The sequence below is a fragment of the Nuphar pumila genome, chromosome 5 (assembly GCF_984573655.1).
Source record: "Nuphar pumila chromosome 5, dmNupPumi1.hap1.1, whole genome shotgun sequence".
Classification (NCBI taxonomy): domain Eukaryota; kingdom Viridiplantae; phylum Streptophyta; class Magnoliopsida; order Nymphaeales; family Nymphaeaceae; genus Nuphar; species Nuphar pumila.
In genome coordinates this window covers 24,740,784-24,756,038 of record NC_143253.1, presented here as the reverse complement: position 1 = coordinate 24,756,038, position 15,255 = coordinate 24,740,784, and the positions used below count along the sequence as shown (strand labels likewise).

At 39.7% G+C, this 15,255-nt stretch overlaps 1 protein-coding gene across 1 annotated transcript; it reads left to right on the top strand.

Moving 5' to 3' along the window:
• Window positions 1–12,345: 12,345 nt before the first annotated feature.
• LOC149837155 (uncharacterized) lies at window positions 12,346–14,701 on the top strand. The gene has a single exon (XM_090007263.1). The coding sequence runs from the start codon at window positions 12,481–12,483 to the stop codon at window positions 14,152–14,154; it is 1,674 nt and encodes a 557-aa protein (XP_089863389.1). The 5' UTR covers window positions 12,346–12,480; the 3' UTR covers window positions 14,155–14,701.
• The last annotated feature ends 554 nt before the right edge of the window (window positions 14,702–15,255 follow it).

The following is a 15,255-nucleotide window of genomic DNA, read 5'->3' as shown; positions in this document are numbered from 1 at the left end:
TTGGAGATCGTATGGAGATGGGGAGGACGGGGACCAAGAGGTTGTTTCAGAGGCTGCAAGACTGTTTGGTTGCGATATTTGTTTGTTTAGCAAATCTGAAACCGAGTTGCAGCATGATAGTCAAGTTCTTCTACAAGCTAGCTTGGGACAGTCTACCCCAAAGCAGCCTGTGGAAGTGAGAAGGAAGATGAATAGTGGTGGGGCGAGGAACGTGAATTGACACGAATGCTTCAAGAAATAATTGGATAGCTGGAACAAAGGAGGTGTTCGTGCCATAACATATGATTATAAAGAACAACAATATGACCCTAATTATTTCAAAAAATATTAGAAACTCATACATTGAAATCTGGAGATTGAGAAGAAGCAACGTAGAAATATTGGGAACCCATGCATCCCTCTGCCACAACTCACAAAAAAGAAGGTATTCTCCACAACAAGGTTAGAGATGTTGGAGAGGAAGAATAAGGAGTTACGAAAGCATATGCAGAATTTGGGAAGACAAATGTGGTCACAATATGGTATACTGGTAGAGATGATTACCAGTGGTTTTAATAAGATTGAGAGAATCAAGAGGCCACCGAGGAAAGAGAGTCCACCAAGGAAAAGAAAGAGATGATTTGTATATCATAGTCTATCTGAGTCGTCAAGTGCCACTGAATAAACATTATGTGATTTTTGTATCCCGATAATTATTTATTGTAATTCAGTAATTCTTTGTTGTAATTGTATAATTCATTTTTGTAACGTGACATTCTATAAATATATAATTCTTTTTTTAATAAGTGTAACACACAAGTGCTACTCAACAAATCGTTGTAATGTTCGACCTTCATAAAGAAAAATCGATGATGCATTTACCGTTGTGTATTGTGGAAATTATGATTTGCTTTTATGAGCTGTCATCCTATTGCGATTTATATAATGATTGATAAAAGACTGAAATGATTTATGCGTATGAAGGTTACGTACTATCGCGATTTGCTTGCAACTAGTTAGAATTCTTTGTTGTAATGTAACATTCCATAATTATATAGTTCTTTCTATAAGAGATTGCAATTTGTTTTTTATAGAAGTGTTCTAGCATGATTTGTACATCAACAGACATAAAGCAGAAACGATTTGTCATATCACGATTTGCGTTTATGAGCTTTGTCTATGTGAACGATATGTCTTATCACGATTTACATAATGACTGATTCATAAAGGCGAAAAGGAAAAACAATAAATAAATTGACACAATGTTTGAACTTAGTAAAGAAAAAATCAATGATCTTCAATGATACATCATGACCAATGGTTTGACTTAGATACAACACATGATCATTATCATCAAAGAAAACAAACATCATCATCAACATCACCCCCATGTCCAAATAGTGATGTGCTTCAAATGCAATCCAGGTGCGCAGAAAATCCAGCTTGCTAGTGCAGAAAGATTTGAGGCAGAGTTGACAAAGTTGTAGAAGTTATAGATCTCAACAGGCAGAGAAGATGAAGCCCGCACGACTATAGCATATTTGTCATGAAGTATATCAAAGATTAGGCAGATATTTTTTCAAATGCGAAGGATGATTTGCGAATGATGGAGGGTCTAGCAGTAGGAATAGATCAAATAGATGGCCATCAATATCACCCCCTATCTATCATGCAGAATATATGTGCTTCCTCTGGTATGACGACAATGATTGAGGATGATTATGGTCATTATATTCTGCGTAAACTTCGATATACTTCACGACAAATATGGCACAATCATATATGTCATGAATATATCGATGTATACACAGAAGATAACCACCATAATCATCATCAAAGATTATCCAAATCTTAACTCACAGCGTGAAATAACTATGTTATCAGAAGAAGTTGTGTTGCCGCTGAAAAGAGGAAGAGAAGTTAAATAGATTAGGGTTTTAGACCTGGACAATGGGTCGGGTCGGGTTTTACATAAAATAGAGTTTTACACAGATCTATATTAGGGTTTTACATATACTATGGTTTTATGCACGTGTACATAAATCGACACGATGTTTAGACTTAGTAAAGTACAAATCGAGGTAACTTTATAAACACAAATCGATTTACAACTTGATACTGATTCATTGTGATTTGCCTTTACGAGTTTTCTCTATGTGAATGATACATTCTATCACAATTTACACAATGACTGGTTCATAAAAGGCAGAAAAGAAAAACAATGAACAAATCGACACGATGTTTGGACTTAGTAAAGTATAAATTGAGGCAACTTCATAAATATAAATCTATTTTATTCAGAAAGATAAATAAAGGCATATCATTGTCGCGGTAACTTCATAACTACTAAAATATGTGTATTTAGTTAAAATACATCATGACCAAATGTTTGGCTTAGATACAATACATGACCATCAAGGATATGAAAAGAGTTTAGACACAAATCAGGGTTTGGATAAGACCTATAAGAGATTTGGATCCATTTAAGAACCAAATAAATCTAATTTAATGTAAAAAGTATTTTAGATCCATTTAGAGACCAAATTGGATCCTATTAAGAAAATAAGATATCAAATTTAGTTGAAGATTAAATTAGATCCAATTATGTAAATTAACATTTGCATCCATTTGGAGATCCAATTTGATTCCAATAAGTAAATAAGGTTTTTGGAGCTACTTGAGACCTAAATGAATCTCATGAAGGTAAAATGAATTTGTTTGGATTTGAATTCAATTTGTGACCCAAATAGATCCTACTTAAGAAAAAAAGATTTGGATTCACTTATGATCTAAATGAAACTAATTTCACTAGAATATAATAAGTTTTGAATCTATCTAAATTCCAAATTGATCCTACTTAAATAAATAGAATGTGAGACCCAAATAAATTTAATATATATATATATATATATATATATAATAGTTTAGTTTGGGTTTGGATTTGATGAGATCTAAATGGGTCTCACAACCAACCCAATTCAATCACTTCCACACCTAAACTCATCCTCTTAATCGAATATATCCCATCCCACCAAATTTGTTTGAATATTCTATTGCGATTTGCCTTTATAAATCGAGGTAACTTCATAAATACAAATTGATTTACAATTTGATATTGATTTAAGTAATAGTTGCAAATCGATATCACAATTTTCTTTTACGAGCTTTGTCTATTTGAACAATATGTCCTATAGTGAATTACATAATGACTGATCCATAAAAGATGAAAAAAAAATAATAAACAAATCGACATGATGTTTAGACTTAGTAAAAAACAATTAATTTTCAAAATCCATTAAACATGTGATTCGTTAGGCTCCTTCCAAATCCTACTTATATAAAGATCATACCTATGATGAATTACTGTTATTATGGATTTCATGTCTCGAGTCAGAAGGAGGAGGCTTTTTTGAGACGACCATTAATTAAGGGAGGGTGTGCTCTTCTTCTAGGTAAGTGATCCTATTATCACCTTCTTGATTTGAATTGAAGGTTTTTTTTTTTTTTTAATTTCCCCATCTGTGAGGACGGGCCATTGATCTAGTAATTTATTGAAGAATGTAAAAGAAAAATCGAATTATTCCCTATAAAGATTAATTAATTAATGAGTAACCATTAGACCAAAGCATATTTTGCTACTCTTTTGGCCTTGGAGAAATTACTTTTTTCTCATTAATTATTAGTCAATTCAATCAATGTCCAGTACAAAACAGCCAACAAAAAAAGGAAAAAAAGAGAGACAAGTTACCTTTTCACAGACGCATACAGGACTCTTTGTTACTTGACTACATACTGGTTGGGTGGACTCTTGGGTGCCGTCCAATGGGTCTGATATCCAACCTGTTGGCAGCCATGGACAAAATGAAAGAATTATAAAGAATACGGGTCCGGTTGTGTTTAGGACTGTCAATGGGCCAAACCTAAGCCAGATGTAGAGATATGGAGACTCACTATAAGAAAAACTTTAATTAGCGACAGAAATTTGTGATGAATTATTTCTGTCACAAATTTGCGATGGATTAGTTAGAGAAAGCTAGTGACGTAAAATTGAAATTAGCAGAAAAATTAGCGACCAAAAATTTTTCCTTCATCATTATTGTAAGAAAGCCAGGTAGATTGTTTCTGTTCGGACATTTGATCTGAATCTTATACATTACTTCTGGATGTGGACCTTAAATTAAGTAGGACTTAAATGTGTCTATCTGATCATATCCAGACTTACATGGTCAGACTGGTTTAGGGTTTAGATTGATATTTTCTGCCAGCGCTGTGTCTCCATCCATCCAGGTCAAGTTGGATCTTGCACCTTTTGTATATAACTTTTTTTTTTGGGCATCCTGTTTTTAGCATGTCAATATATATATATATATATATATATATATATATATATATATATATATATATATATATATATATATATATATATATATATATAAGTAATGAGTCAAACCATTTCATGCTAAACCACACCCTAAAAGGGTTTTTCAGCTTCTCCGGTGCTTTTTATGCGGTTCTGACCCTATAAATGCATTGGGCATTGCCGATTTACTAAGAATTCATACCTACACCATGTGTTTTCGATGAAAAAAAATGATGTTTGGAGCCTCGAAAATTTACAAAGATTTAGGGCCCTTGATTTTTTGAACTTTATAAAATCCCACCCATGTGTTGGAATCAAACACTTCAAGAGTTGATCCCTATAAAATCAACTACATAGATCACATCTGTACGGTTAGAGTTTAAAAATAAAACGAAAAAAGCCCAAAAAACCTATTTAGCACCAAATGGGTTTAGCATCGACCCATTTCTTTCTCTCTCTCTATATATATATACATATATATATATATATATATATATATATATGAATGATCTGGAGCCATATTTAAATTTCCATCATTTGGTTTATTTTGGGTTTGGAATAGGATTTAATGTGTAAAGTTTAGATCCCAAATTCAATAAAAAAACTGCTATGTATTGACTTCATGTAACTTAGATCTTTGCTTCCATTCATGTGATTTGAAATCGCATGTGATTGTTATCCCTCCTCCCCCTCCCCCAAAAAAGAAAAATCACATGTGATTCCATCTCGTATGATTCTGAATCATGTGATTCTAAATCACAGGGTGGAATCGCATGAAACGTGAGTAAAATGGCCCCAAATGTGATATCGAATCTAATTGCTGCATTTTCACACGTTTGCTTGCATATGAGAAATGAGGCAAATTAATGAGAATCATTTTCTCACCATTGTGAGAATGATTTTCGTTGGTCGCCAAGCAACGTGCCCAATATTAAGGTTTTGTGTTCTTTTTTTTTAAAGGCAAGCTGGGGTTAAGCTGACCCCTACCAGAACAACAACAACCCCATGTGGCAGTGGGATTCGATCCTGGGCCTTCAGCTTGACACAGGACTCCGCTTACCACATGGGATGCCATCTTGGTGGTTGGTTTTGTGTACCTATTTGCCCTTGATTTTCTCAATCTCAACACATCAGCATCAAATTGTTTGGATCATCATCCAATCGCAGGGTGAAACTATCAGCATCATAATTTTTTTATTGAAGAAAAGAGTAAACTATACTTTATTAATTCAGAAAGAGTGCATAGCTTAAGGCTACCAGCATCATATTAGGATCCACCATGATCCAACAAGCATCATATTAGGATCCACCATGATCCAGATCCTCATGAGGTTCAGGATGGAACCCGGCTGTCACATGGGGCAGCTGGGCAGCTGTTGCTTTTACATGGTTGGGTCTCTGAAGGTTGGGTTGCCCTGTCACCAACCCGGAGTTTTATCTTGCAAGGAGGCAGACCCGGTTTTTAGTGGCGGAGCCAGAAGTTTTTCGTTGGGTGGGCAGACTTCGGGTGGTGATGATCAACCTCTATCGGTGACGCAATGGCTCGGAGCCTCCGTGGTGGTGAAGATCATAGATCGAGATCAAAAGCCTGTTTCGGTAGTTGAGCCACCTCCTTCTCGGTGGTGATCCAGCAGCAAGCCGAAGGTCTTCCAACTGAGGTGCCTCCTCAGCTCCCTCTCGGAGGGGACGGTCCTCGCCACAGCATGAGGCAGAGCAACTCCCTCGGCTGGCTCCATCCCATGTCCACCGTCTCATGCGTCTGGGTGCCATAGGGTACTCTGTATCGCAGGGAGGCTTGATCTCCACTCCTGCACCACTCTGCTCTGATCTTCTTCGACACGCATTCGCAAGGAAAGAATGCAACCACCAAATCGTGCGGAATGAAGAAGAAGACCCGAGTTTTATCATATTTCGACTCGGTTTCTAATTCTGGGGTGGGCGACCGCCCACCCATGCCCACCCCTGGCTCCGCCACTGCCGATTTTCGATGTGGGTTCCTTGATGAGGTCTTTGCTAACTATCTGTTGTCACATTAAGGACAAATAAATAATTTGAACAAGAAAAGTGACATAGGCGGTCATTTGAGCAATTTGTTGAAACAATAAGTGGTTAAACATAATTGTTTTCATAAGCACCTATATGTAAAATTTTCTAAATTTAGGTATATTTTTGTCAATAGAGATAACTTAGGTGTGTTTTTTATTATTGTCAAACTTTAAGTGTGTTTTTGAAAAAATTCCCTGATGTGAATTATCACATGAGGGGTTGTTTGATGGCTTGTCTAAAGATTGAACTAAATGAACATACGGAACACAACATTGGTTTTGTTTGTTCCGTTCTTTTTATTCCAAGTCCAAGAAATATCCGCTGATGTAAATTATCACATAAGGGGTTGTTTGATTGCTTGTCCAAAGATTGAACAAAATGAATAGCGGAACACAACATTGGTTTTGTTTGTTCCGTTCTTTATATTCCAAGTCCAACAAATATCTGTTGTTTGATGGAGGAAGAATGAAGAAGAAGAAACCCAAATCAATGAAAACAAAAACCTAATGAAGAATAATAAACCCTAATCAATAAAATCAAATAAAAACCCGATCTATGAAAATCAAACAAAAACCCTTAATCTAAGAAAACCCTCACTTATGAAAACTTAAAAATGCCCTAAAAATAAATTTGATTCAAACTGAAATAAAAGAAGAAGAAAAAAGAAAGAAGAGAAGAGGAAGAAAGAACTTCGCTGGCCTTACGTCGCCTCAACGGCATCCTCATCCTCAGCATCAATGTTTCCCTGGCTGCAAAGGAGAGAGAGAGAGAGAGAGAGAGAGAGAGAGAGAGAGAGAGAGAGAGAGAGAGAGAGAGAGAGAGAGAGAGAGAGAGTTGGGATACCCCTATCCCCGACTTTTTGTTTTGAACGTGTTCCCCGCGTCTTGTTCTTTTTGTAACAAAGGGAAGGGTGTTACAAAAATAACACATTTTTAAGGATGCGGCAGACACCGTTCCAAGCGTCTACCGCATCCAACATTTGTTGAAATTACCGTTCCCCGCATTCATTTCATCCCATTTTGGTCGGGGGACAGTGATTCAAACATACCCTAAGGTTACTTGAGGGTGAATTAGGTGTGTCCATCCAAGGGACATGCACTAATAAGAAAAATTAAATATAATTATAATAAACAGAAAATTTATATTAATTCATGATAAGAGGTAAGAAGAAAAACTAAAGAGAAACAAAGAAAAAGAATGTCTTATAGAAATAACATTTTTGCTGAAATACAATGAGCATTTCAAATTAAAAGAGTATCTCAAATAAATAATAGTCTTCTAACAATTTTAGTATCACTCATCCACAAAATTTGAAAAAACAAATTATCTTAAGCTAGTTATAATTTGGCTTCTAGAAGCGAACATCAAAGACTTAATTAGATGTAAGCTGGTTTTGTCTAATCCAGGTTGAGACACACATTTGCCCAGTTTGAAGATCCAAGTTCTATTTACATATGAGAAAATACTGTATCTGGTTTTGCCAAATTCATGTTCTAGCCTTGAAGTTTTACGCTGCCGGCACGATGACCTATGGCAGGCTGAGCCAGCGTGACCAGGTCTTCGCGCCGGGTGCGGTTTCTTGGGGTTAAAAATAAAAAAAATGTTCTATTTTCTTGATCTGATTAGGGCTTGCAACTCTATGAGTGGTTTCCAGTATAAACAATCTTTGTTTTCATCGTTACAAAAAGGGATATCAATGGAACGGGTATGACCTAATGGCAACCTGGATTGGATCCAATGAACAGGGTCTTGGCTTAATGTAGTGGGCGTGATTAGATAACTGAGACAGAGCCACAAAATCCAAATAGTATATGGACCCATCCCTGCTTTATATATAAATTGTCGAACCAGACCTGGGCTCACCATTATAACTCCAGTTAACTAGGATATAAAAATTTCCAAATTTAGGATATATAGTAAATAAAACTTTTACAAGGTTTGGACTATGCCATCCAAACTAGGGCTTGGATCTGGTCTTGGATAACTAGTAACCAGGTCTAGTCGGATCTCTCACCCTCAACATCGGATCTGGGTCTAGACTGCATGATTTGGCTTAGGTCCAACCTGTTGATGTCCCTAATCGCAGATAGGTATCATAATCACGAATTATCAATCATGCATAGCATGAAATTGTTGGGATATCACGATGATATATTCAAAAAATGCTAAAACCCTAATAAAATCATGTTCAATTAAGATTATAAGATGCTCAACCATTGATCTGATTTTCTAAAGCAGCTTTCCTTCATTTTTCTAGCTTTTCTTCAACAATAAAAATTATTTTTGGCTGTAAATAAAGGCAATTTATTATGCCAACCATGCATCACAGTTATTATGCATGAGAGTAAGTTGGATGACCCCATGGGTAGATCTCCTCTAACTTTTTTGGATTTTTAATAATTAGAAAATACATTTTGGATCCTAAGATACCCATTGCAAACCAAACTCATTCTATAAACCTGAAACCAGATTAGGCTTTATTTAATTTAATTGCAAAATTGCACCGTCTAAGAAAATATCAATGTGGATAAAAATATAGTTCCAACAGAAAACCTTAATGTAAATCTGAATTCAAATAAAAAAAGTCTAACCACTTAAGTCCTTTAATATCTTGTGTCACAAGATATGTAAGATCTTAATCTTAATTCTACAACTAAATATAGGACGTGAATGAACCAAGTTTTATCTGATATCCATCTTACCATTTATGCTTTACTCCCATTTATTTATCCATATCTGATTAGCTAAACAAAAAAATGCTGCTAAAAATGTCTTTAATTATTAAATAATTACAATATAATTACATAACTTAATTTGACTAGGGATGGCAATGGACCGGGGCGGAGGCAGGGGACAAGGTCTCCATCCCCGCCCTGTCTCAAAATCCTGCCTTCCATCCCCGTTCCATGTCCTCCATCCCTGGTCCAAACGGGGCAAGGCCGGGCGGGGCCCTCCTTTCCCCTCGGTCCACTGCCATCCCTAAAGAAGGATCGGAGATGGGGCGGGGCGGGGCAAGGCAGGGATTGGAGACTGGGACGTGGAGGGGCGGGGAAAAGTGTTAGTCCATCCCCACCGCTATCCCTGTACGGGTTTTGATTTTAACCTCCATCCCTGCCTGTTTCATGTCCTCTATCCCCGGTTCAAATGAGGCAAGGCGGGGAGAGAGAGAAAGGGGTAAGAATATTAGGTAAATATGACATTCCATGACTGTAATGGAGATAGTGGGTGCTTGATATTTTATTAAAAATTTTCTTTCTTTTTTCTGTATGATGATTTCTCTTAGTCATAGCTGCTGGTTTTTAATAATATCTTCAAAGATATTTTATTAAAATTAATCACAAGATTGAGATCTATATAAGTTGTACCCAAACAAATTGGTAGTGCACACCAACTGCAATAAATTATGACCCACATAACAATTGCTTAAAGTGGATCATGTCAGCATCCTAAGATGTATTAATATGATCAAATAATCATGATTAATAACTGACCTTAGGGGTTCGGCGTAGTAGGATGGGGGCCTAGACTCTTTGATGGGCTGTCTATGATCAAATCTCATAGGCATCACCTCCCTATGTAAAGCTTAGTGACTTCTTGAGGTCGAGGGTAAGCCCTCCGAGTTTTATGCCGACATGGACAACAACCTGAGCCAGTGCAGACCAGGACAGGTTTCTCAGTAAAAATCGTGATTAATAACTTTTACCTAATTTCCTAATACAGTCCTGTTTTTTTCATGAAATTTCATCAGTACCTTCTAAAATTTGTTCAATTCTAACTTGGAACCGAATAAGCCCATATATATATATATATATACGTTAAAGGTCTAACCTAAACTTATATATATATATATATATATACAAAAATATGAGACATTCGGTTTAGCATTTGATTTTGAAGATTGATTCTAGTTTTAGACCCATATCTGACTCAAGTCTCACAATAAAGTTCGAATCCAGTTAACAAATAAAACCGTCATACAAAATCCTCTGATAAATGGTTATCATGTTGAAAAAACGGGTCCATCAGCTTCATTATGAACTACTTTTTTGGATATGGGTCAAAACCAGGACCCATTTTAGTCATTTTCAGTGACATAAGTTCATAACATGTAATGGGGGGGGGGGACCTCAAGGGTTTTACCAATGCGAGGCGTGATAGATAAAATATTTTTTCTTAAATTATGTTTATACTGTCTACATTTAGTTGAATTTGGTAAGCCAAAATCGTATACAAATACAATCAGATGCATGTTTTGATTTTTTGGTACCCAATCTGATTTGGTATCTAAATTTAGCAGGTATCTGAATCAGATTACATGCAAAAACTGTATCCAACGTGAGCTTTTTACCATCCAAGTCTGAATCCGAAGCCTAATCCCGTTTAACTAATATTTGATTTCACCAACTGGGGCATGGTTAGTAGGAACTGTCGGTGCACGTCTCCTTGTGGTGGGACATTGCTGGTTCAATACCTTGAATAATAACTGTTCAATATATATATATATATATATATATATATATATATACACCAAAACTGAAATATATTTACTAGTATGAACTGATATTTTCATAGGTTTTTTAAAAATCTAACCTTGCAAATGCATTGGGCATGATCCATTTGCTAGGAATCAACTATTGGATCATTGTAATAGGATTAAGAAATGCTATTTTTTATGCTTGAATATTTACAAAATTATTGAGTATATATATAGGTAAATATTGGCTACTAATGAAGATACAAGATTAATGAGCTTGAAATCAAAAGTGCAAGTTGTATCGATTCAATCTAACCACATAGATGTGTTCAGCATGGTTTGTTTGCTAAGCATCAAGCTTAGGATCATGCTTTTCTGAAGTAAAAATGTAATCTTTTGAGTTATCAAATTTTGACACATTGTGGATCAAGAATTTTTGGATCCCTTTAAAAACATAATTACTTACATAATCACAGGATTCAAAATAAGTTTTCTAGTAAAACATGCCTATACTTAAAACAAGCTATGGATGTAGACTGTAATATTTGATCTAAAAAAAGTTATTTTTTTTTTTAAAAGTAATTTCTAATCATTAATTTTGTACCTTCGTTGGTAGCCAATATTAACCTTATATATATATGTGCATTCAGAAAAACCTTGTCTTATGTCAAAAAATTAAACGAAGAAAAAAAGACAGAGAGTAACTGACATGAAATTTGAGGTAAAAGGGGAGTTTATATCAGAAAACTACCTTAGTTTTTAACTTTTACATAGTAGCCTCCCTAACTTGTCGCTTAACTATTTTTACTCCATTCTCCCATAAAGATCATCATCGCCCTCATCCTCTCCTGGCCCTCCACCCTCCTCCTCCTCCTCGCCTCCATCACCACCGCCCGCATCACCCTCCCCTATCCACAAGGTAACAACAGAATCCCTCTGCATTTTCGCTTCTTCCCCTCTCCTCTCCTTCTTCGTCTTTTCTTGCTCATTCCCTCTATTTTGCGGGGCATTCTGGGTCGTTTTGTCGATCCCCCATCAACCCATTTTCGTGTTCTTGATGGTAATCCCCCTTTTTCCAGAATTGGGGATTTCTCTGATCATTTCTTTCTTATCTGAATCCGTTTGGATTCGGATAATCAGATAAGGGTTCAATTCCCTTTGCTTCTTCTTTCTCTTTTATCCTCTTGTTTGCTTCAATGTAGATTAGACTTCCAGATTATTGTGCCTAGAGTATGCTCTTGTCTTCTTGTGACTAGAGTTTCCTTCGTTTCACTTCGATTATGTGAATGGTGGATTGCAGGCGATTCCTTTGTGGCTTTGCGCACACAAGAGAATTTTTAGCTACGTGCTTTGATCTCTCTCTGTGATGATTTTTTTTTTTTTGAAAGGCAAGCTGTGGTTAGGCAGACCCCTACCAGTTATACAACTATACCATCTCTGTGATGTTATTTTTTTAATATGATTTGATCTTTAGTTTTCTGGAGACTATGGTAGAGCTATATTGATCTGAATGCCAGACTCTCTTTCAATTTTTTGGGTTCAGGGGACAGGGTAAGAATGCTACTGTGAATATACATAGAGACCGTCCCCTCCAAAACCAGCAGCAGGATCTCAGAGAAGCATGTCCGGCAAGGGATTCTATCCGGTGACAGGAAAAACCATCCGGTTGCCGACATTCACGGCAGCAATCTTCATGTGCATTGTCCTCGTCTGGATATCCGACAGCTCAGGCGTCGACAACGGCATCCGAGCGTTGCTGATGCACCGCCGGGGCTTCCCCGGCTCGATGTTCACCCATTACCGGAACCCGACAAAAGACGACACCGGCGACGTCCCGTGGATCTCCGCCCCTCTCGAGCCGAACTTCACAGCGAGGGCCGTCGAGACGCTCGGCCGCGCGGCCAGGGACCCGTGCCAGAGGGCGAAGACAGCGAGGGTTTCCGTCGCCTGGCTGGACGCCGGGTCGCCGGAGCTGCCCGCCGGAAAGATCCACCGAATCCTCGTCCGGACCTACGCCGAGGACGGAAGCCCCCGGTGCGCCGGAGGGGACTTCTTCGAGGTCGACCTCTCCGGCGAGTCGTGGAAATCCCGGCCGGTCATGACGGACCACGGGGACGGGACCTACACCCTCTCCGTCCAGGTCCACCCGGACTTCCTCGGTGACTACGCGCTCAGCATCCGCTTACTCTTCCGGAGCTACGAGGGGACGAAGTTCCACCCGAACCGGTTCTTCCACGACCGCCTGCTGATAAACGCCACCGTCCGGTTCACCGCAGTAGAGAGCACCCCTTCCCCGATGGAGCTCCGGCTGTGCAAACCCTCCGACTTCGAGCGCGACGCCTGGTCCGGCCGGTGGACCCGCCACGCCCGGAACGATACGTGCGGCATAGACGAATCAGGCCGGTTCATCTGCCTCCCGCTCGACTACCCGTGCCGGTCGCCCTGGTGCTTGGGCGCCCTAGGCGCTCTGGAGAGCAACGGGTGGGTCTACTCGGCCCACTGCGCTTTTCGGATCTTCGAACCGGACCGGGCTTGGCGCTGCGTCTCGAGCCGGTGGCTTTTCTTCTGGGGCGACTCCAACCACGTGGACACCATCCGCAACCTCCTCAACTTCATCCTCGGTGTCCGGTCCGTCGATGTCGTCCCCCGCAGCTTCGACGAGACATACCGGAACCCGTCCAACCCGGGTCAGTGGGTCCGCATAACCAGCGTGTTCAACGGCCACTCGAACGTGTCGATGAACTTCGAGGGTCTGAAATCTCTGGACCACCCGGAGTACCGCGACCTCCTCCGGTCGTACTTCCGCGGGGGTACCCTCCCGGACGTGATGGTGATGAACTCGGGTCTGCACGATGGGGTCGGTTTCCGGACCGCGAGGGAGTTTGCGGAGAGCGTCGTCCGAGCGGCCGAGTTCTGGGACGGCGTGTTGGCGGGGGACCCGACGAGGAGACCGGAGATGGTGTACCGGACGACGGTGGCGGTCGCCGGATACGCGAGGGCGCTGGCGCACAACCCCCACAAGATGGAGGTATACAACAGGATGGTGGTGGAGGGTTTCCGGAGGAGGGGGCTGGTCGGCAAGGTGGTGGATGCCTTCGACATGACGTTCCCCTGGCACTACGACAACAACTGCAGCGATGGGCCGCACTACGGCCGGGCTCCATCCAAGAGCCGGTGGCGCGGGCAGATCGGACACCAGTACTTCGTCGACCTCATGCTCGTCCACGTCCTCCTCACCGCCATCTGCCCCACCAGTGATTATTCAGAAAGAATCGGGGCAGCGAGTGTCGCATGAATCCGGCAGCCCTTTCCTAAGGCTAGGGCTCTGTGGGCCTAGGTCCGGCTGAAGGACTTAGTAGGCTAGGTTAGGAACACCCGTTCAGGTGGTGTCACGCTTGGGAAGAAGGTGCTGACATTTTGTCTCAGGTTCGACTCTCACTGGGTGTGGGGTCCCGTAACAGCTTGGATGTCGGTGATCCCACCTGAGGATTACCCGCTTGGGCAGGGAACTTTTATTTTTTTGCTTTTGCCATTTTTCTTTTTGTAAGTATTCATTTGGTTCTGTGCCAAGCTGAAGCCCCATGTTCGAATCCCTCTGCCACATAGGGCTTAAGAGATATCTGATAGAAGCCTGCCTAACCCTAGCTTGCCTTTCAAAAAACCAAAAAGTATTCATCTGGTTCTTTTTTTTAGTCTCCTTGGTGTCTCGAATCGAGGTTTGTTGGTGTTTAGTGGGTCAAGGGAAGGTCATTAGGTCTGAAAGTGACTCGTTAGTGATGTCTATATTTTTATGGTTTGGATGTAATTGTTTTTTGATAGTGCATGGTGAATTAGTGATTAAACAATCTGTTCCGCGATCTACGTCCTTTAAGTTTGAAACCGAGTCGACAATCATGTGATTTTGGACATTAGCTTGTGTGGCTGTTGTCTTGAATGCCCTGGAATTTAGCTTGTGTGGCTGTGGTTTTTAGTTTGATAAAAATAGTTGGTAGGTTGGGTGGTTAAAAAGCTTCAGTGTCGGTAGCTTTTCACCTCTTTGTCGGTAAATCAAATGAAGGGACTGCTTGTTTTTTAAGTTAGCGTGGCTCCACCGGTCCAACGGTGCTGCGCTTGCCTGGTAGGAGCAGCTAGTGCACGTCACCTTGTGTTGTGTTGGGACGTTGCTGATTCGAAACACAATGGTATTATTGTATAACTGGTAGGGGTCTGACTAACCCCAGCTTGCCTTTTAACAAAAAGAAAGTTTAAAATTAACAAACCATTGACAGCCATTCGCTTGTCTGGTAGGAGCAGCTAGTGTGTGATGGGACGTTGCAGGTTCAAAACCCAATGGTATACTTAATCCCAGCTTGCCTTTCAAAAAAAAAAATTGCATTTTTCAGTGAAATATAAGCAA